Source organism: Simochromis diagramma, unplaced genomic scaffold (assembly GCF_900408965.1).
Source record: "Simochromis diagramma unplaced genomic scaffold, fSimDia1.1 OVJJ01000293.1, whole genome shotgun sequence".
NCBI classification, from domain to species: domain Eukaryota; kingdom Metazoa; phylum Chordata; class Actinopteri; order Cichliformes; family Cichlidae; genus Simochromis; species Simochromis diagramma.
In genome coordinates this window covers 11,171,156-11,193,672 of record NW_024386801.1, presented here as the reverse complement: position 1 = coordinate 11,193,672, position 22,517 = coordinate 11,171,156, and the positions used below count along the sequence as shown (strand labels likewise).

The 22,517-nt window shown below is 41.5% G+C and overlaps 2 protein-coding genes across 3 annotated transcripts; one reads left to right on the top strand and one right to left on the bottom strand.

Annotated features, from left to right (window-relative positions):
- Positions 1 to 18: 18 nt before the first annotated feature.
- tbc1d2b (TBC1 domain family, member 2B) lies at positions 19 to 13,608 on the bottom strand. 2 transcript variants are annotated; one of them, XM_040025777.1, is made up of 13 exons: positions 12,981 to 13,607; positions 12,077 to 12,227; positions 9,494 to 9,659; positions 8,273 to 8,406; positions 7,932 to 8,164; positions 5,957 to 6,382; positions 5,706 to 5,816; positions 5,350 to 5,546; positions 4,169 to 4,663; positions 3,967 to 4,084; positions 3,554 to 3,739; positions 2,786 to 2,907; positions 19 to 2,221 (listed from the first exon to the last, which is right to left on the bottom strand). In XM_040025777.1, exons 1-13 carry the CDS (start codon positions 13,320 to 13,322, stop codon positions 2,026 to 2,028), a joined length of 2,877 nt encoding a protein of 958 aa, XP_039881711.1. In that variant the 5' UTR covers positions 13,323 to 13,607; the 3' UTR covers positions 19 to 2,025. The 2 variants fall into 2 exon arrangements, with proteins under 2 accessions (XP_039881711.1, XP_039881712.1); XM_040025778.1 differs by lacking the exon at positions 19 to 2,221 and adding an exon at positions 2,255 to 2,600 and having other exon boundaries at positions 12,981 to 13,608.
- On the top strand, positions 12,992 to 21,609 carry LOC120729848 (SH2 domain-containing protein 7-like). Its single transcript, XM_040025782.1, has 7 exons — positions 12,992 to 13,289; positions 16,983 to 17,149; positions 17,702 to 17,791; positions 18,112 to 18,277; positions 18,362 to 18,517; positions 18,627 to 19,316; positions 19,408 to 21,609. The coding sequence occupies exons 2-7, from the start codon at positions 16,995 to 16,997 to the stop codon at positions 19,453 to 19,455; spliced, it is 1,305 nt and encodes a 434-aa protein (XP_039881716.1). The 5' UTR covers positions 12,992 to 13,289; positions 16,983 to 16,994; the 3' UTR covers positions 19,456 to 21,609.
- The last annotated feature ends 908 nt before the right edge of the window (positions 21,610 to 22,517 follow it).

Sequence of the window (22,517 nt, the reverse complement as noted above, 5' to 3'; positions counted from 1 at the left end):
GAAATTCACATCAACACATTCAGCCAGCAAATTGTTTATTGAACTAATATTACAACCTTTTTTTTGCATCATTAGGTGAAACAGGTTAACAATGAGCAAGATGAGATATATGCATACAAAAAGGTGAAGTGCTGATATGATATTCGGAAGTCATACTACCAATAAAATTGTGCAATACAATTCTGGGAAAAGCAACACAGAAAAAGAAACAAAGTAAAGTTAAAAAAAGAGAAGACTTTTAAATGTAGCTTATTCTGTGAGGGGGGGGGGCACTAGCCTTAAGAGAGAAACTGAGTAAACATAAAATCTTACTGTATGAGCCTTCTGACAATGTGTGGACATTTATATATTAAAAAAAGCAAGTTTAACTGTAAACCAATCAAGATCTTTGTGAGAGACCTGCTCTCACAAAGGAAGAAATACAACTATATGCTTCTTTTTCATTTGTTTCCATTATCAAAATATTTTTTGTTGTTGTTGTTGCCATTTGTTCATTGGATCAGGTGAACAGTGGGGATGGGATCAGCTGACAAAGCTGCAACTGACAGCAGATCTCTTGTTTCTGTAAACACCTCAAGACAATCTAAAACTAAAACTCAAGCAGGGTGTAAACAACACATCAGTGCACAAAATCCCATTCAAGGAGACTGAAAAGTTTCACTTAACAGCTGATTGATCAAATATAAACAGCGTTTGAAGCTTGGAATATCAGCTTTCCTCCACGCTGCTGTAAGAAACAAGAGATCCCAGTGAAGAGGAAACTTTAAAGTACCTGATTATGAAAACGGCAGAGATATTTGGCAATACGGTGAAAAGCTTCCCTCATATATTTAACATCATATTTCCTTTTTTTTTTTTCTTTTAATACAACAATCATCATGACTTTACAGCCACTTCAAGTGCAGTCAAACTGCGAGGAGGGTACCTGTGAGCCGAGCGTAAATACCAGGTAAACCAATGTCACACTGCCACACTGAGGACAACAAATGCAATTACAATCAGCATTTACACCAGCGGCTCAGAAAAATCTCAAATAAAAACAAATTGCGCACAAGGAAACTGGACCATTTAAACATGTAACACGAACACAGAAAAACCAAGAGCATGCAAAAACTGCGTAACCCACAACAGCGTGAATGGATTAACCGATCCTGCCAATACCAGATACTCAACTGATTAAATCCAGTGCAATACAGTTTGGACTTTCTAGATATGTCTTTGTGAGAACGTGAACAGTTCCTAAACTACTTTAAACAACACGAATAGCAAAATCGATAGCCAATAAAAACCTCCCAAATAAAAATGAACTGATAATGCTTAAAAAAACAGACAATACTGGCTCACGTTAGTTTGATGGCTTATAGAAAGTGCACTGCTGCTCAGCAAGTTCCAGATGCTCTTTCTAGAACTGATAATACCATGGAAATGTGGCTTTTGACGCATCCCTTGAAGGAAACTACAACTGGAAATGTTACATACATGCTTGAAGGACTTAAGACCTAAGTTTCAGCAACGTTTTCATTTCAGCATAAGTGATTTGTGTGCACGCACGTCTCAGTGGCAATTTAGTGGAGGAAAAAAATTGTGTGAGTGTAGAAGATGACAGCACAAATGAATGACACAATAATCCTTCAACACATTTAAAAGTCAGCTATAAAAAGGAAATGGATCGCAGCCATTTGTTTGAAAATACTGATTTGTGCTGCAGGTTGTTTTGGCCATTGCATGAACACGTAAGCGTACAGAAAACAGAGGATTTACAAGATTTAATTAAAAAAAGAAATGGCAGGAATACTGATAATACTGATAGGCCCTTTCGAGCTTGTGACATTAAGTTCTTTTGATGCGGTTGTTGCTTAAAACGTATAAAGTTGATAGTTCCAGCTCTGATGCAGAGACCAACTCCAACGATTAGGTGTGGGGAAAGCGCTCCGTTCATCACTGCAGAACAGCGGCGCTCTGCGGAGATGGTCTCTTTGTCTCCGTGCTTTAGCCACTCAGCCTAGAAATGCGACAAGCCCGAGGTCAGTTTTCCTCCTCGTCGTCGCTGACAAAGCTCCTTCTATCCTGACTCGTCTCTCGCTCCCTGAGGAAGGTCTGTCGGATCGCTTCCAGCTCCGTCAACTCGAGACGGACTTTCTCCAGGTGGAAGGCGCGCCGATTTTGGATTTGCCTCATGGGGAATGGGTTCATGTCCACAAAGGCAACGCTCATCAGCTTCCTGGAAGATATTTTTTTTAGAAGAAAGAAAAACAGCATAATCCTGTGAGCCTGGATTTTTTTTTTTTTTTTATATCTTTGAAATTTAGTAAACCCATGCATCCTTCTCTCAGCATCAAGCATACACCTCTGGAGCTGATACATAAAACTTTATTAATAGGTAGGTTATTATTACAGCTCCAAAAATGGCCACTTGAGGCTAGCTCCAAAACAGAGTCTCAATGACCAATAAAATGGTATAAAACAAGCATGCACAGTGCAATTTTAAATGTAAGGGCTGCTACCTATAGCAATCTATTTAACAACTGCATCTCAGCATGCCGCATTTAGTCCAAACCATGGCTGTGCTCAAGCACCGTCTCACAGAGCTGCTGCAACACCTGCAGTGTGAGAAATGAAGTTTGCACAGGCACAAAGCCGATACACTGTGGGTGATGCGATCGTACAATTTAGCTACAGTTCAGGGAGATCCGGGAAGCTGTTTCAAGGTGATGCAGATACTCTGTCCACAGAAACTTCATTCTTTCACAGGACTGGAAATACGAAAACAGTGCAGCTACTGTACCTTGAATCCAGGATCGTGCGTGTGAAGTATCTGAGATATTTGAAGATGGCCGTGGAGTCCTGCAACTTCAAAAACTCCTCTTCTTTGTACTTGAAGAGCGCAAGAGCAAAGCGGAATATGATCTGTGGAGAAAAATGGCGTAAAGTCCTGTGTGACTGTAGCATGAAAATATTTACTCAGGAACATCTGACCTTTCTTCTGTTCCCTAAGCAGGTCCTCCAAATATAGTCAATACCGCCTTAATCTGAGGCAGTTTTGTTTGACTGGGTTCATATCAGGTTTCTGTTAAGAGTTAGGCTCAACAGCTTTAGTGTTTTAACTTGTATCGTTCAATCAACACACAATAGGGCACATTTTTGCTTTAACAAGTTTGCTAAAATGCTTCCCTTAAAAATTCTATAAGGGGATGCTACGTCAAAATCGGTTATTGCATGTGTTTTCTTTTTTTTTTAACCTTTTTTTGCATGTCATTAAGCTGAAAAGTTTAGAAAAAATACAAAACTTTGTAGGGGTGTAGAGTGGGGTTAAAATTTAGCTTACGTACACAAAAAAATAACGATTTATTAAACTAAAGAATTTTGGTTCCTTGGTGGCAATAAGTAATTCGTTTAATAGCGTGCAATTGGATCCATCTGGCAAACATGCACGGTTGTGTGCCGGCACGTAGCTTGATAAGTGATCTCTCGTCACCGGTTAGTCATTAACTTTAAAACAGTTTCCTGCTGAGGCTAGAATTCAGGTTTATGAGAGCAGAATCAAGCCTCTTACCTTTGGTCCTTCAAACAGAAACGCATCCCAGATCTTGAAGAGGATGTCGCTCACCACGCTGTCCACAAACACCACCAGGAACCAGTTAAACGTAATGAGGGAAAAATCGACTTTGTGCTGCTCAAAGTGGGCGTGTAGCCGCGGTAGCTTCTCGCTCATCAGATCCTTGAACACACGCTGGTCAACCTGTACGAATCAAACCAGGGCTTGATTTTCTAAGGTGGTCAAATTTAGCAGACAGAAAGAAAAACAAAGACTGCTGATGTCTGCATTCCTGCTCTGTAAGTCATCAACAGCAGTCACGTGAATATGATATCACTGACACCAGGGAGGTTTGTCAAATCTAATAAATAAGCAGTACCTTGTCCCTTCTTGTCTCATGGTACAATAAAATTCAACTGTTTTTTTGTTACCTGTGAGCCAAGGAGAGTCTTGGTGTAATAGTCTCTTGGCATGAAGACCTCCACAATAGCTATAAGGGTCCAAAAAGCATCCTCTTGATCTAAATAGAGCAAGGCAATTGCTGCCAGCCTGAAGAAATAACATGCAAGAAAAAGGTTAATGGTTACAAGCCAGAAAAAGAGAGACAGAAAGAAAGTAGATCAGCTCTAGTACCTGTTCAGTCCTTGACAGTAGCCGATATCTGGATTCCTCCATGAGAAAGCCAGCAGGACGTTCCTGAGTTTTTGGATGCCGCCTGCACTCGGAGAGGCATAGTGCTTGTTGTTGGGCAAAGTACGCAGCAAGTCCAACTCTATCTGCTTCGAGGCCGGGTTGGGCTTCTCCCTTGCTACGTTTAATAAGGTGTCATAATAGTCTGGGGGCAAGTGGTCACGAAGCTTCTTCACGTGGAAAGAAACACACCAGCGCCACACCTTGGAGCGGTGCCCATGTGGCACGCCGCAACGAATCAGGGCCTTTAGCTCAGGGGAGTGAACCAGGTCTCTGTTCATGGTGCTGGACAGAAAGTTCTCCCACTTGACCCCGACGGAAACCTCCTGATCCGTCATGGACAGGGACTTCAGCTCCAAGGCCCTCACCTTTGCGATCAGCTTCTCCTCCTCTTCCTCCTCCTCGGGGACGGTCTTGAAGCCGTACACGTCATACTCGCTAGGATTGCATCAAGACAGAGACAATTCATCAGTGATGCAGGTGAATTCCGAAAGCCACTCAAAGCTGCAACAGTAACATGTTCACATCCTGGCTTCTGCATGTTTACATCACTGAGGGGCTTCCAGAATGTGTAAATACATTTTTGATGAGCCAAAAAGGGCATGCCTGGGCTTGCAAAGAATTCAGAAACAGAAATACAGATTAGCAGAACTCGTTCTCACAGTCAAAAAACATGCGTAGGGACTCTTAGTGCAGTTTATTTTCTCTTTCAGTAAAAACAACAACAACAACAACAACAACAACAACAACAACAACAAAAAAAGCAGTGCGTCCTCTGATGAATTGGTATGGTGCTGGTTCTGGTAGAAATGCTATAACTGCTCAACATTATTAAATAAAGATCTGCTACTTTTGACCCTCATATGATTGACAGTAGAATCTTTTTTAGTAAGCCACAGCACTGAGTATGACACGTAGCTGTGCTAACAACACCTACATTTGGCCATTTATTTTCATATCTGCTATAAATGCCGGAAACCAGACGTGTGGGCTCTCGCAACCTCTTATCAAAACTCAAGATTTCTCTTTTTCCATCCCTAAAACTCTGATCAAGTAGCCGTTTTTAAGTAATTTCTTTTCAAATCACCTCCAAACCATCTGTTAACGAGGCTTTCGGCACATACCTGACAGTGTTTGGTTTGAAGATCGTGTGCTCCTGCTGCTCTGTGTTCTCGCCCTGCAGTGCATCTTCTAACAATCTGGAGATGACCTCCCGGGCTGGGCTCTGCTCTGAAGACGAACACACCGGGTTCTTCACCTCTTGAAGCAGAACCAAGTACTTACTCTCCACCTGACACAGCTTGGCCTCAAGCGCAGTACACTGTGGAAAAGAGGGCAAAATAAAGTCTCAGCTTTAAATTTAAATTACGTTTTAGAAGCACCAGCTGAGCTTCACACTGGACTTCCCCTAAACCTACTCAAACTTCCTGTTTCTATTAACAGGATAATGCACCATTAAATATAAAACACAAGAGAGTACCTTTGCTTCTAAAGCCTTTTCTCGACTCTCTGCATTTCTGCGCAACACCGTCAGCTCCAGGATCTCTTTGTTCAGGAACTTGTTCTGGGATTTGTAGCCTTGAAGACTGTCCTGAAGGTGAATAATAAGACAGACGGGGTGTCAAGATGTTCAGGCAGAATTTCAAAAGCTACAGAAAAAAGAAAATCAATGTTGATGGCAGTTTAAGATTAAGATAACTTGAATCTTATTTAAAGTTTTGCCATCTCTACCTTGAGGATGCTCAGCTCCTGCAGCTCTTTGTGAGGTGGTGGTGATCCAGCGTCGTTTGCATTTCCGCTGTGCTCTGAGTTTTCCTGTGACAGCTTCATGATGATCTCATCCTTCGCCTGGATGGTCTCCATCATCATTCCAAGCTGGTCGTTTATCTCCCCCACCTTAAGTTTCAGGCTCTTCAGCTCTTTTTGCAGACTCTCCTTCTCCAGGGCGAGACGCTCCATGTGACCGCACATGGACTGAATCTGACCATCTCGTTCCTTAAGCAGATCCTCCAGCTGTGCAACTTCTTCCTGAGTTGGTACTGAAGTTCGGGTCTGGTCTGAGGCTGCTGACGAATCTGGAGAAGGGGCTGGACGGCACCCGGCGGGCCTTTCGCTCTGGGAGGTCCTTAAAGTCTGCTGCAGTAGCCTTACCAGCTCCTGGATGATAACACATCATTACTGTAAATTCAGCATTGTATATTATTTACTAGGGCTGCCACGATTAATCGACTAGTCACGATTACGTCGACTATCAAAATTGTCGACGACTGATTTAATAGTCGACGCGTCGTTTGAAGCTTTGTAAGATCACAAAAGACGCAGGGATAAGTAGTGGGACTTAAGAGTGTAATAACGGACTAAAACAGAAGATGGCAGCACTGCATGTACAAGGATGCCAGCTGCCGTTAATCCCCGAAGAAGAAGAAGCAGCTCTGTCCCAGAATTCATAGCGCAGCCCAGCTCAGTTTCCAACAATGGCAGCAGCTAGTTAATTTTAATATTACTCTTATTATTCTTTCTGGGTCACAAAATAAACGTTTAACATATTTTCAGACGAGAATGTAGCTGTGTAAACCTCAAATATCTGCTCAGTTTATCAAGACACCACATATTTTCAAAAGCGCTCCGACGTTTTCAGAGACGTCTGTTACCCACTAGCTCGTTAGCTAGCCGGGGGCAAGGCTCACTAGAGCCCGTGAGAACACCGGACTCCCGGCTAATCGCCGTCTTTCGCTACTCAGGTTAAACATATACAAGTCATTTAGATAACTTAAAAATGTTATTGTTTGGCTTTTTTTAGTATTTTATTTGTTCCTGAGTAAATCGGTTTGGCTGAGATTAAAGTTGTAGTTTTTACACAGCTGAATAAAGTCAAGCAGACTGATTATCAGAAGTGTGAGATGCTTGAGAATATACTCCGGTGTCCCGTTATATTTTAGATAGCAAGGAGTTTATTAAACTTTACTGAAACAATCTGCAAATTTCATTAAAATTTAATAAACTATTATCTTATCTTTATTTTTAGTTAGCACATACCTTAAACACTTAAAGCTGTAAGCTAATGATAGTTATATAAGAGCAGATGCATGCTGGTGCAATAAGCTGTACGTTTTACGTCCAATGGATGCATGATCTGATTAGTCGACTAATCACAAAGATAATCAGTGACTAGTCGACTATCAAAATAATCGTTTGTGGCAGCCCTATTATTTACAAAAAACATCAATTTGTTACACTTTTTTTCGTTATCATGCTCCTGGTACAGATTTCATAGGAAAACAACTATCAATCTTTTGACCAGGAAGTAAAGCACAGAGGTAAAAAAAGGTATTCACTAAGTAAGTATTCACTCTTCTGCCTAGTCACAGCGGTTTTGACCAATCAGCCAACCTTAAAATAGAGGGAAAAAAAAGAGAACAGAAAATAAAGAGGAGTGCGACAGCTGTGAATGCCGTCTGCTGTTTCTTTGCTTCTTGCTAAAACATGGCTAATCATTTGCTGACTTCTTGTAATAGTGAGAGTATCAGTATTATACCAAGGCACTTGGTCAGACACCACAAACCTAGGCTTGTGGTGTATAACAGACACTACAAACAGGGATCATTCACTTTCAGTAGAAACAGAACATTACATTTTTATCCGATCCAATCCATAGACATGTGTTATGCTGTTATAAATAACAGTAGTAGAAGAGATCCAACTATACCTTCTGGGTGGCCAGCTCTTCCTTGAGTTTAGCCTCTTCCTGCTGCAAGCGACTCAGTTCTTCCTGCTGCTGCTGGCTCTGGAGGCGAAGCTGCATTTCCAAAGACTTGCTGCCGTTACATTCCACCGGCGAGCTTTCGGCACTGCGGCCTAACTTTCCAGAGCCCAGCAAAAGCTTCTTAGGCCGCGAGGGGTTGCGCACAAAATCAAAGGTAAACGCCGATCCAAAGGAATCTGAGGGAAAACACAAGTTCATCAGCTGTTATCTGTGACCCTCGGGAGAAATGTACGCTGAGGATGAGTGTTAAACCCTGGCAGAAGGGTGGGTGGGAGTGGACGTACGTCTGTGTGTGTCCGGATGATGTTTCTGTTCAGTAAAGTCCTTTGGCGGATCCACGAGCTCCCATTCCTCCGAGGGACTGTTGCTAGTGTAAAACACGCTGCGTCGTCCCCCACGCAGGTGAGACATGGAGTTCCTGACAGAAATCAGGAGATATTTTATTTATTTATTTTATTTTTTTTATTTCACAGGTTTCTCACACATTTCATTGCAACAAAAAAAAAAAAGGGGGGGGGTCTTTAGAGATTAAAGAAAACACGGTATGAAAAGTGACAAATCCACAGAGATCTACGATGAACCACAGAGGAAAACTGATGCTGCTGCAAAAAGGCCGACGGGATTGCAGCGTCGGACAAACAGAGAAAAAACAAAGATGATAAACACAAAGGCATTTTTGCAAGAAGCTAACATGGAAAAAGTAAAGCTAATGGTGTCAAACTTGTTTTTCACACCTCACCATTGCAACATGTCAACAACTGTTTCTGCAGTATGCAACACAATGAAGCGCAAGTCTGCCTCACACATCAGCTCTCTCTATATATTTTTATAGATATCGGATGTGTTTAAACCACACGTTTCTGACTTCCACCTGGCAAAACCAAAGTGACTAAAGAGCGCTCGTGCTTTTCTCAAACTTTATGGGTATAAACGTGACAAAAGCAGTTAACTTCACAGTACTGGAGTATTCTAAAGCCACTTCTTTTCTAATCGGGGGGAGGGGTTTCTAGCTCCGAGAGCTGCAATTCTCGCAGATTCAGTCACATATCAGGCAGCTACGGTCAGCTACTATACTGATACCTTTGTTACTGTGTATAAAAGGCACCGTGGTGTGGGTTTAGGAGCAGTGAAACTCTGGGACTCCAAGACTCCCTTAATAAGGGACACATACAAAGCAAACTCCAGTCTACATGTCACATTTTTAGGATTGCAGCATGTTGCCTCTTTTCAATAGATGTGTTGTACATCTCAAAAAGGGGAACTGCTGATGGTTGCATACTAGAAAAACAAGTGAACCATGGATGTAACCATTTCCTCTACTGCAACCAGTGTCTGGATGAACTAAGAAGTGCTTTCTTTGCTCAACACAGCAGACAAACTAGTCGTGCCTGTTTGGCGGCGACCTTAAAAAAAAAAAAAGAACAAGATTTTATAGAGCTGTATACTTGCGTTTTAAACCCCGTCTGGGTACAGATTATTTCCTGGAAAGCTTTCGTTACACTTACCTGAGCTCCGTGCCAAAGTTTTTCAGGGAGAAATTGAGGGGGTTCGTGGAGGGCCCTCTGGCTGTCTGGGCTCCCACCATTCCAGCGCCCTCTGTTTCGTCGTCCATGGAAAAATCACTGCGGACCTTCTCCATGGTTTCACATGGCTTCTCAAAGCTGAAAGCATCTGAGAAAAAAAAAAAAGACCAAAAGAACTTAATTATCTGTTCTAACGAAACAAAAATCAAATCAAAATGACACCAAAGACTGACTTCCCAAGAACAAGATGCACAGCCGGGTGAAACCTATGCAAGTTAATACCTGCTTTCTAACAATTACTTCTTTCTCAGACCACCAACCCCCTTCTTAACATGAAATTAATTAGTAAAAAGAAGCTTTTTTATTTGTTAGATGTGTCATAAAAAGTGATGCTACTGCAGAAGTGGTTTAAACTGCCAGCAGGGGGTGTCTGAGTCATACTTGGAAAAATGAAGTCTGGCTGTGGGAAAACACCTCTTTCTGCTTCCTTTGTCTGTGACTTCAGTAAACACTTTCCTGATGAGTTCATGATGTCAGGCTCTAGTTGTTAAGCTTCAATGAATACTGCTTCGTTTTCATATATTATGCTTCCAGTTAGACTAAAAAATAAAAAGGATGATTAAGCAGCGGATGCGCTGGCCTACCTTGCGAGTGACAAATCACTTCCATATGAGTGTGCGGCAGGCCTCCATTTCTCATCGACCCATGCCACATCTGGCTTTTAATCATCGAGGTAGTGACATTAATAATGCTGTGAGACTTCACACACAGACTATGGCCAACAACATGTAGTGCAGCCAGCGCCACGCACCTATGATCAGACTCGCGTGGCTCTGATAAAATCTTTGAAGTCTTTGAAGTGGCATCTCCAATAATGAAAATAAAAACCAACGTCCTTTATATGTCTAATTTATTATGTCTTTATTATGTGTTACTATGTCTACTTCTGAACCAGTTTTAACTTCTGAACGTTGCAGCACGGTTTCCTTTTAGAGCTTCAAAAGTCGACACTTACTTAGACTTGCTAAGCCCGGGCATGTTAGTCTTTCGCTATAAAAAGCGCAACATAAAAACACAGCTCGAGGGGTCGTTTCAGCTGACGCCAGACATCGCTGATCTCACAGCTCTCTCGTGCACTTCACTGCACCGAGCAGGTTCAAGGCGAGACCGAAAAGCAAAACGCAAATGAATACGAGAACAAGAAACAAAAGAGTGTTCATTCCGAATCGACAGAGAAATCAAGAAGTCGCGGAGGGTTAGACGAAACACGGCGACAACAGCACTGATAAGCGGCGATAACCAAGGCGTTTGTAGCTTTTGAAGACAGATGTGCACCGAGAACATTCTGGGAAAGAAAGACATGGACAGGAAAAGGATTCACAGGTCGTTTCACTCAGCTAATCACAAAGCATGCAGAAGAATCCCTGTTTTCAAATGTAAACAGGCTTAAAAATGCTTGTGTCCTCATTAAAGTCCTTTATTAGCCACAGATATGGATGTACATATTTTCTTTTCCACTTCTGCTGGATAACAAATGAGATTCATATTTTATGTAGAGTCCAACAGATACTCATTCAAACATATCAGCACCGGCGTATACAGTCATTGGCTACTTTATTAGGTACACCTTGCTAGGCCACGCTGGCCACCATGTTGCTTCTGGAGTTACATAACAACAAGAAACATTCCTCAGAGATTTTGGTCCATGCTGACATGATAGCATCACACAATTACTGCGCACACATGATGCAAATCTCCCGTTACAGCGCATCCTAAAGGTGCTCTGTTGGATTGAGATCTGGTGACTGTGGCCGTTTGAGCACTCACTGAGATCTTCAAGACCATTCAAACGCTTAAATCATCCGCTTTGCATGATGCGAGCTTTGAGACATGTCACACAATCAAACTGGAAGCCAGCATCGGTGACTGTGTTCTGATGGCTGCTGCGGTAATAAAGGGATGGAAATGCTCAGGAACAATGCTCAGGAAGGCTTTCCTGAGTATGAACAATGCTAATTTTTTATTAACGCCACCCGCAGCAGGCTGTACTGATATAAGGCTAGATGACACCATGCTTTCATGGTGTTTATGACAAATTCTGACCCTGTCAATCTGACATGCTGTGAAGTGAAAGACCCTCGTCTGCATACTTTTCTTCTGTTACTGTTCCCTTCCCATCAGTTCAAATGAGTCTGGTTGTTCTCCTCTCAACAATTTATATTTAAAAAAAATTGGAAAACAAATAAACATATCATTTTTGTCACAGACCATTACTTGACTGCCTACTTTATATTTGTTTAGACGTGAGGTTACGATACCAGCGCCTTTGCTTCACAGCTCGAAGGGCTTTCTGCTTAAAACAAAACACAAGCCGAATGATGTCAATCTGAACTTTTACCCTTTCGAAACACTCAAACACTTTCCTGCAGAAACTTGGTAACAAAATACGCGAGACTCTTGTAATTTGTAGCGCCTGTGTAAACTTTCAGTTGTTGCCCGGATATGATGAAATGACCGACTGATAACATATCCACTGTATGTGTGAGTGCGTGCGAACCTGCCTACCATTATCTTTGCCTACAAGGCCGGTGTGAGGATAGGCCAGCGTCAGGGAGCTCCAGCTGTCTCTCTGACCAGAGCCTCGCATGTTACTGTACTCCCAACGTTTCTGCTGCAACTGCTGCAGCCAGTAGTGCATCACCTGCTTACTGGGAGCCTAGAAGGACACAAACGCACACTCAATTAGACTTTAGATCTTTGAAATCTTTAAGCACGCCATTTTAAACACAGCAAAGTGAGCGAGATGACGTTTTAAAAGGCATCTCCATGAGGAAATCAAGGCAGCGACAAATGGAAAGGGAAAATGAGGACAACTTGACACTATTAGGATCTGTCATGTGAATGAGCACAGACACTGGTTTCAGTCTCAGTTCCAGCTCTCTCTCTCTTGGTATTAAGCATAGACACTTAAAAAAATAATAAGACAGACTAGAACTGACTGAGTGAAACCAGAGGCACCTGTCTTGGTGCTGAACCCGTCACAGTCATATGACAGCACCAGGACACCGTCACATGAGATGCTGTGACCCGTGAAGGCAGATGAGCTCCTGTGTAAAAATGTCTAAACACAAAACAGAGGACTGACGGTGTTTGCAGGCAATCAGCTGGAAGAATGCGCTGATTAAGCGCTTGGTTTGTGCGAGAAATTGATTTGGCTTTTAAAAAACAAACAAACAGATTTTCTTCTTCTGATCGCGTCAGAATCGCACCAGATCACGTTGTTGCCGAGCAGAAATATGTACTTTATTGCCTAAAAACAGCTGAGTCTAAATCTGTTTTCTTTAAAGGAAAGAAGAGAAGGGCGTGTCTGCCTTTTCCAAACGAGAAAGGAAGTGACAAATGACATGAAACGCAGACCTCGTTGCAATGCTGTCAACACACGTTTAATGAAAGAAAGAAAAGTTCCTACCTTAAGTAGGAACTCTTTGTCGGCCGTGCGGATCTCAAACTGACCCTCTTCCCCGTCCAAATCATAGCTGAAACACGCATCGCATATTTCGATGTGTCCGAGCGGCAGGGCATCCTGGGGAGACTTGAAGTAATACAAATAGCATTTCCTCGGATCATACACAAACCACTTCGGCTTGTACCCCCTCAAGGGCCCCTTGCCGGACAGCTTGTTCAAGTAGCCGCACAGTTTGGAGGCCTGCTCCTTCGCTTGCTCGATGTCGGCCACATCCACGGACCTGGAGTTCACGAATCGCGAAGCCGTGCAGGAGTGCGCCTCGCTGCCATCCTCCTCTTCGTGCATCTTTCCTCGAAGTTTCTTCTTCTTGCAGCACAGCGGATGCCCACTCCTGTTTCCATCCACATGACTGTCCGTTTCTTTGACAGAGGAGCATGGGACATGTAGTTCAGCTCCGAGGATGACGTGGTTGGTTTGCTGGTTGGGGTGGAGTGTAGCGGCTCTGTGGGCCGCTAGGTGGCGGTGTGTGATCAGATGAGCAGCCAGCTTTGAGGGCTAATGAGCAGCAATCCTCCAACGAATTGTAAAGAGAAAAAAAACTGTAATCAAAAGATAGAAGAAAAGATACGAGGCCTACATAGGAAAGAAAAATAAAAATGCGTTCTGTTATCTGCCCTCGGCACAAAATGATCTGCGGTGCCCACACCCACACCCGTGTCACACGCAGCCGATCTTGTAATTCTTGTTCTTGTTATGCTAATTTCAACTGCTTTGTACTGTTTATGGCAGTGTGTGTTTCACAATTTGTATCTATAACCTCGAACAGATACTGAATATGTCAGGATACAGCTGTAAATTTAAAAAAACTTAATAAATAGCTCAGGTAATTTTATTAAGATAGCACATTTCATTATACATAGATTCAGTGTGCTAAAACGTGAGATAAAAACATAAATCTAAGTAGGTTTTGCAATGACTTAGGACAATGGCAAACATTTACCAGATCTCCACCTGAAGGACTGACAGGGCTGACTGGGTTATAAACAGTGAGCAGGTCAGAGATCTACTGGAAATCCAAACCACTGGGAGCTTTTTGTCACCTCAGAGTAGCTGCCTGTATTGCCTAGCTGACGGTTAAAAAGATGACAAATAATATCAGTATATCTTCCTCCAGTTTTTAGCATTTCCATGCTTACATGACAGTCAAAGCCCTATTAAGGCTAAGAGAGGTGTTTAGAGTTATCTAATGTTAGAAATGCACAGAGATTTTGAGCTGAAGAGCATTAAAAATGAACATTTTTGGAGATACAAACAACCCTCGCCATATTTTGTTGATTTTTTTTCACCTCCAAAGTAAGCAGTAAGTATAAAGCCACAGATGCCATAAAGTGTGTCAGGGTGTTGGGTTAGTGCTAAAGTGCATGTAACCACAGTGAGCCTACTTTAACTTTCTTCTATCTCACTGTCACTTTTCTCAATCTGTTCTAATAATGGATGAAAATAAATACATAAACAGTGGCATTATTTACAATTTAAGTGATAAGTCAAAAAAAAAGTAAAGAAATGTTCCAATAAAATATCACCACCTGAAATGACGTACCTTTCCACTTTTCATAAAACCTACAGCATATATGTGACTAAGTCGAATCCATAGCTCGTTTAACTAGAGTGCGAAAGAGGAGATATTGAAGTGATTACAGGAAATTTGTCTCCTGGATTCAGAGCTGGCAGAAGTTTCACATGTTCAGGATGTTTTGGTGACTAATGGTTGCAGATGTGAATATGATTTAGTTTTGCCCCAGTGCTGTGGGTAAACAGTGGATGATTTGTCTTATGCTGGGAAATACACCTGATGTTTCCCCACTTGAGATGTCAAAGATAAAACGGCAGCTTAAAAAGACAAAATGCAATACTGTAATACTGTAACAACAGTAACCTGCTAGTTTTCTTACAATTAGAAGTATTAGTCTCTTTGTGAGGTTAGGATCCTTGTTTTGCTCTGAGGTTTCAAAGGACACTGTAAACAAAGGTGATGTGCTTCCGTTGCAATGACATTTTGCATTTGTTAAACTGACTTGTGACCTTTTATAAGATCCACATCCCCCTCATAGGTGTGTTAGGCTAAAAAAAAAATATCAGCCTAGACATCCTCCTGTCTGGCACCTTTTTTTATATGTGCTGTAGATAAAATAAATTTCTGCCGATCCTTTTACGCACAGCACACAGCGCGATCGGTCGAATGTAATGTTCATTGGATTCTTTACAAACACGGACCGGTGATAACATTTAACCCCAAACCTTACTACTCCCACAGAGGAGCACATAATGACTCACAAAGAACAACAAGAGCCGCCTTAAGAGAGTGTTGAAATTCTAGGCCATGGTACTGTACAGCAGCTCTTACTCATTTGTGGAACATAACAGTTCAGTTATTGGCTCTGCGATCATCCATCTAAATTAAATTAAATTACACTAAATGACATTGCTGTACACAATACCCAAGTGTTTGATCAGTTGAGTATAAACAGGAAACATGTTTCCAAATTGTAAGTGATGTTAAAATCCCGTTGTGAAATCCCATCTCATCCTGCTCGCTATGACACAGACTCTTTCTCGTTACTGCATCTCCCCCTGTGGGAGTTCCTACTGTTCCCCACAGAGCAAAAACTGCTGGAGGTGATTCATGACGCCTGTCTCAACCAATGGGGGGAATGAGTTAGCAGGTATTTACTGTATGTGAACCTGAAAAACAAGCTTGGAAATACCTCATCTTACTGGGGCTTTGTTTATTGCCCCGCCCTCTACCCTCCAAATCTGTTCAAACATACACAGTCTTTCCAAACATTTCCATTCCTACACATTTTTGGTCCAGCTTTAGCAACAATGATCTGAACTTACTTCAAACCCAGATCAGAATACACAAAAGATCAACTGCTGACGCAACTTATCTCCCATTACTCTGGTAATCAGACACTCCGTGGGTTAAACATCTCCTCTTGCAAACCAATGCACTCGTGTGCACACAAACCACAGTTTCTGTAAAGCTTACTTTCCGTTTCTCTTCAGGAAGCTCTCACATTGTTCAGCAGCCTTCAGCTGTCTTTTTGATGCAAATGAACTGTTTGAACTGCGCCTTGCCCGTTGCCATGTACCTCTACTTTCCAGACCAGTGGAAAAATATGTGTAATTGTAAATGTCATCTGTCTATATCTCCCATGTAGTGTCATACTCCCTCAAGACACTTTCAGTTGGAGATTAGAGACGGTTCAGAAGTTAAGAGAAGTATTTTAATGTTTGCTGAAATGACACCGGGTTCAAACCACACAGTGACAATCTCAAGGAAAGGTATGTGCTCTCGCCATTGTTAAATACTTTATAGGAATATTGTATGAACTTTATAATTAAATTATTCATAATTAAATTAATTTTCTGATCTTTTCTTTCCAGGGATTGAAAGGAATTGCTGTTTACTTTACAGACAACAGTATCCCAGAATTGAAAAGGTGTGCCGCGTTTCACAGTCGAGACCAAAGGATCAAAAACAGACAAAATCTCCCTGCATCAGGACCTATTTAAAATTTTGCTTCAAGGTAAGAACTGCTTACAAGTCTTTTTCGAACTAGTCACTGACTGTTTTAGTGACTAACTTGCTTTTATGTGATGTTTGACTTAGGGATAGATTATAAAACCTCAAAGTATTATTTGAGTAAAATGAGAACATTGTGGATTTTGAATATTTTTTCTCTAAAACATCAGATATCATGTAACAGCAAATAAATGCTGTGTACTAAACTAGAAGCTCGCTTTACACAGACAGGTGTAACCGGACCTTTCCAGCAGCCAATGACTTTCATTCAAAGCTATGAGAACATTGAGCTGCTTTCAGGCTGTGGTTGACGCCTCCTGGAAAATAAGCAAATTAGACTGTTAAAATGCTGCCACACAGCAAACATTGGGGAATAAATGTTGGTTGTCTTCAGCGGATGACGGTGTGTTTTTAATCAGGATCGGACGAGGATGGAGCAAAGGGACACAACAGGGGATCCTAATGCAGACGGGACTGAAGTCAGACTCAGGGAGCTGACATCAAAGTGGTTCATAGAGACTCAGGTGCCACTCATGGTCAGCAACGGACTCCTTCCAGCTTGGTTCCTGGGCTTCATCACAAGACGGTAAGGATTCATAAAAGGAAAAAAATGGAAATAGCAAACTGAGAAATAATCATTTTTTACACCCAGTTTTTTTTTTTTCTAAAACCAAATCATATCCTCTAAGCTACTAAAGCCACATTTAAAAAAAAATTTTCTTTACATATAATTTAAAACATATAATATAGTAATGTAAAAAGACACGAGGCTTTTTGTTCATGTATTTATTTTTATTTTTGGTCATATTGTGAAAATGTATCCAAAAAAATAAAAAAATAAAAATAAAAATAAACCTTTCCTCTGATGGAAAGTGTCCACTTTGTAATACACCCACTGGCACCTACTGGCCTTTCCTCCAGCACACACCCACATTCAGTGCACACTTACGTGATTGGCAGTGGCAAGTTTATGGAAAGGGACCGTAACGAAATAGAATTTCCACGGTGCAGCACACAATCCACCTCGCTATGCCCATAATCTACCAGGCTGTTCCTGTAAATGTTCTCCAAATGTCTTTGAAACGCTTTTTAAAGTTAGGAGTTGGAGAATTTAAAGCTGTTGTTGGTCTGTCTACAGGGATGCTGAAGAAATTCTTAAAGAAAGGGAGCTCGGTTGTTTCCTGATCCGTCTTAGTGAAAAGGCCATCGGGTACATCCTGTCCTATAGGTGAGTGGTGGTTTAGTCTAAAGAACACTAAAGTAGGAGTTGTGTAGTGTTGTTGTGCTGCTGAAGGTAAACTGCTTTGTTTCCAGAAATTATGACTTATGTATATATAAAGTGTCTTAAAGATAATGTGTGTCAAATCCATCAAATCTATCTATTTTCCAACCCCACTTCTAAGCTTTTGTTTGGTGGCTTATTTTATTGGAGGATATTCATGTTTCAAAAGTCAGAAAGTCGTGTGAATATATGTTATTTTAGTTTGCTCCAACTATAAAATGTGTCAATGCTTAACAAACTTTTTGTTGTTGTTGTTGTTGTTGCAGAGGCAGGGATCGTTGTCGACACTTTGTGATAAACCAGAATGAAATGGGGCAGTTTGCAGTCTATGGAGACACCGAGGTACACGACACAGTGCCCAGTCTGGTAGATTACTACAAAACAAGCCCCATTGAACCATATGGAGAGTACCTGACAAATTCGTGTTTTGAGGTGAGACAAAACTCTTCTTTTGAGTTCTTTCTTTAAATGCCAAAGGTGAAAGATAGAGGTCCAAGTGATGTTTTGTTCTTTCAGGCCCTGGATGAAGACCTATATGATGTTATCCAGATTAGCCCCAAAGAAAAACCTGTTGCCGCTGTCAGCGCTGTGAAGAACAGGCAACGAAAACTGATAAACTCGAGTTTAGATGAGCAGCCTAAACGGCCACCAAAGGGCAACAGGGCGCACGAGGTGAATACAGTCAATAAATTATAGAGCTGCTGTCCAAACTAATGTGCTGAAAATAGTTCCATTGTTTATTTCACCTCACTGACTTTTAGAAACTTGTTTTGTAAAACAGCAAGGTCCGCCGTTGCCTCGAAGGAGCAGGCACCTCGATAGTGCCACCATCAACGAGCATGAGGGGGTTTTGTACGCCCAACTCAGGAAGCAGTCGCCAAGGGTTACACCCAGAGACCAACACATGCATCAGGACAGTTTACCCAGACCTCATTCGAGTTCGACTTCCAAGGATCAAATCAATGGCAGATGTAGTCCTCCGTCACATCCAGAATCCGTTTACTCGGAGCTCAGCATCCTAGACAGCAAAAGCAGGTCTCTGCCACTCCTGGACAGCAGTTCTGACGGGGAGCAGTCTTACAGACTGAACGCACCTCCCGACACCCCTCCGAGACTTTCCCCCAGGCCAGTCAGACAAGGTAACGGCAGCAGCTCCCAGTCAGAGAGGACAGATTTGGGCAGCAGACCAAGCAGCAGCCACAGCCTGGACTACTTGAGTGATAATGCAGTTTATCACCTGGCTGGCAGGCCCGGGAGCCCACACACTACGTCCTTTGACACTAGATTGTCAATACCAGAGGAGCGCACAGATTCTGTGTATGCCGAGGTCCCTGGCGAAGCCCCCGCTGACTTCACATATGAGCCGATTCGCGGCCACAAGGAACCAATCAACCCTAAAGCCAGCAGCAACACTTACGAGCCTCTGGAGGACATGAGACGCAAACAGACCAACTCGTCCTGGGGATTTAAGGTTTGTAATGTTTTCAAAGCACTTTAATTAAAAGAAATAATTCTTTTGTGTGTCATACTTGTATCATAATGAATTTATTTACCTCTTACAGAACGACAAATGGAAGTGGCTCTTCCCTGAGAACAAGAAGAAATGGTAAAGAGGCTACTTTACAGCGTACTGAGGAAAACGTTTACTTGTTTTGATGATTTCACACTACTACTATATAATACACTCTGGAAAACCACTGTTATGTATTAACGATTTAATGAGAACTTATGTATGTGTTTTTTTTAATGTATTTATTTAAAAATATAACGATACGTGTGTAGTTTCCTTTCCACGAACAGGTTTTTACATGTGGTAAAAACTGTGTTACGTGTATGTCATATTAAAAGCAATCTACTGTATAAGAGGCTCTAAGATCATTATTATGCCATTACTGTTATTAGAATATTACTAAATAATTACTTTCGGGGTGATCATTAGGGTGGGGAAAATGTACAGCAGTGCCCTACGCAGGTTTCAGGGGCCCCAATGAAAGTATGACTGTAAAGGGGGAAAAACCTGCTGTTCAGTCCACAGCATGTGATTCACCTTGAACTGCAGCTTATGTTGAGGAGAACTGTTTTCATCTACTTCTCATCAGTGCACACAAACCTGGGCGTATATGCTACACTTTCCTGTCAACATGTATCCTGTAGATGCATATATGTATGCAGATATGTCTACGGGCTGTAGGTAACGGAGAAGAGGATAACTGTGAAGAAATGGGGATGTGCGGTTTAGAGCTGCTGTGGAGCGATGACAGCATTTCCACGTGTGGAGCTCGAGATGCAAACAATAAATAAAAATAAATCAGGATACAACAACGTACAACTATTATCACTGCTATGAAAATGCTTCCACCTTTAGCGTGCCTTGGCCATGTAATGCACTCTGATTATGGTGTTCCATCGCTCACTCAAAGAGCATTTCCTGAAAACACTAAATCATGTTGTCACAGAAAATTACCATATGTGGAAATTCATCTCATGGCACCGTGTTTACAGTTGATCTTTAAAAATGTTACATGCTGCTTCCGTCAGTTTTGCACATTCACAGGAAACTTTATTTGCATACAGTTTTCAAACGTCTGTTTGTGACACCAACGGGGAAGTGGGTTAAAGGTTTATTATCTTCTATCATTTGCTTTTACTTTTTTAATTATACTTTTACTGGGGCCAGTAAAAGTACAATAAAGGGAATACTTAGTGTATATCTTTCATGGTTATCCTCTGAAGCAGTAAAAAGAAAAAAAAAAGGGGGAGAAAAGTAGAGCTACTGTGTCATTTCATGTAGGACAGTGTGACAGATGTTAGGAAATAAGCAGTTCCTGGTTTAAGTCAGGCAGTGCAGATTAGGATATGCTAAAGCTCTTGATAATCAAACATTCAGCTTGGCAGATCATTAACTTTGTGGCATTTCTGTCGCCTTCTGTTTCACAATTGAGATCTACATGATAAAGCGTCACTGGAAAACATGGGGTAATGATTTTAAAAACTTATCAAAGGCAAGAGTCATAACTGCCTGACTGTATTTCTGCACATCTGAAAGCACACTGATATAACAAAATGTGTAAGGTTGACAGCGATTAAGCAGTACATTCTTACAATTATATAAATAATTACTTTATGTAGCATTAAGAAACACTTAAGGGTAACTGATGTGTTTGACAGGCATTGCATATTACACCGTTACTAACAGCACAGTGTATCATTGCGTTTAAAGCTCGTGAAATTGTTGAAGCTTGAAGGTTTATTGTTGATCGCATAATAAATGTAAATTGCATTTAAGGTCTACCCATTAGTCTGAGAGCTTTCACCCACATGTCATTAGTGTCTTTATCTCGATAACGTTTTCTCAGTTGCCATAAAGAATATTCGAAACAATCGCAAACACACAGCTTACTCACTTAACGCTGTCACTGATTATTTGTTATGGTTTATGTACACTTTTGAATGTATATTTGGCTCAAGTGAAGTGTTTGAAATTGTTCACAAGTTATTTCATTTTTAAGGAAAAGCGAGAAATCTTCACTGCTATGCTGTGGAAGCAAAACGAGAGAGTTTAAATCAGATCAAATTGAGCTCTCAAGCAGCGAAACCAGCGTGGGTTTCACACCCTGTTGGGCCGCTCTCACCCTCAGAAACAGTTGCTTAAAGTAATGGCTGTTTTACAGCATCATAATCACACTGCAGCAGAAAGTGGCTCTGCCGAGATCATAACTAACAGATGTTCCCTGAGACACCCGTCATTAATGAAGCTCTGCAATCAGCACTCTACTGCCCTGAATATTTGATGCTGTCCTCATAAATGAATCTTCAGATAAGACACTGAAGAATTAACTAGCTGCTCTGGTGATTGCTTTTTAAACTGAACACAACAGCTGAACAGATTTTAACTGTCAGTTAAAATAAGGCCCTCAGTATCCCCTCTCTTCATTTTTCAGAGTACAGTTGAGGAGAATTCATTCCATTTACTGCTGCACTTGTGTTTTATCCAGATGAGGTTTTGCACATAAACATGGAGTTTGCTCAGATGCACCATGCATACCTTTTCTGCCTGTTGTCTGGGCCTGTGGTGGCATAGGAGCTCACAACACTTTACAGTTTGTGTTACCAATACCAAAATGCTTTCCACAAAACACACAACATCAAACGGTATCTCTGCGTGTGACTTTTCTGTATTTGAGCATCTCAGCACTTGGCCAAGGCCGTCTTTCAACTTGTCAAGACCATTTTGCAATCATTGCACTTGCCAAAAAGAAAGAAAAATCAGATTTAAGCCTCAGCCGACCCAATCTCTTTAGTGACTGTGAAGGTCTGCATGTATGGCTATACCTATCAACCAATTCTGCAGTACGACTCATAAGAACTACCGAGCTAAACATGAAATCTAAAACACAATACACCATGTGTAACTGATGCAAATCTGTATCCTCCAGCCAAGAAACCACCACATGTTAATCATCAACCAACATAGCCAAAACCATTTCCTCCAGCTTTCTGCTGAAGTTAGCCGAATGTGCAGGATGTTCAGAGGCTGGTGAACGCGAGGCAGCTCTGTCTTAATAATCACATCCTCCCTAAAAATATATTATAGCTCACATGAGAGGCTAAGCTGAAGCACATGCTTCCTAATTTTTAATGTGCAAACATCTTCATATTTTGTTATGAGTAA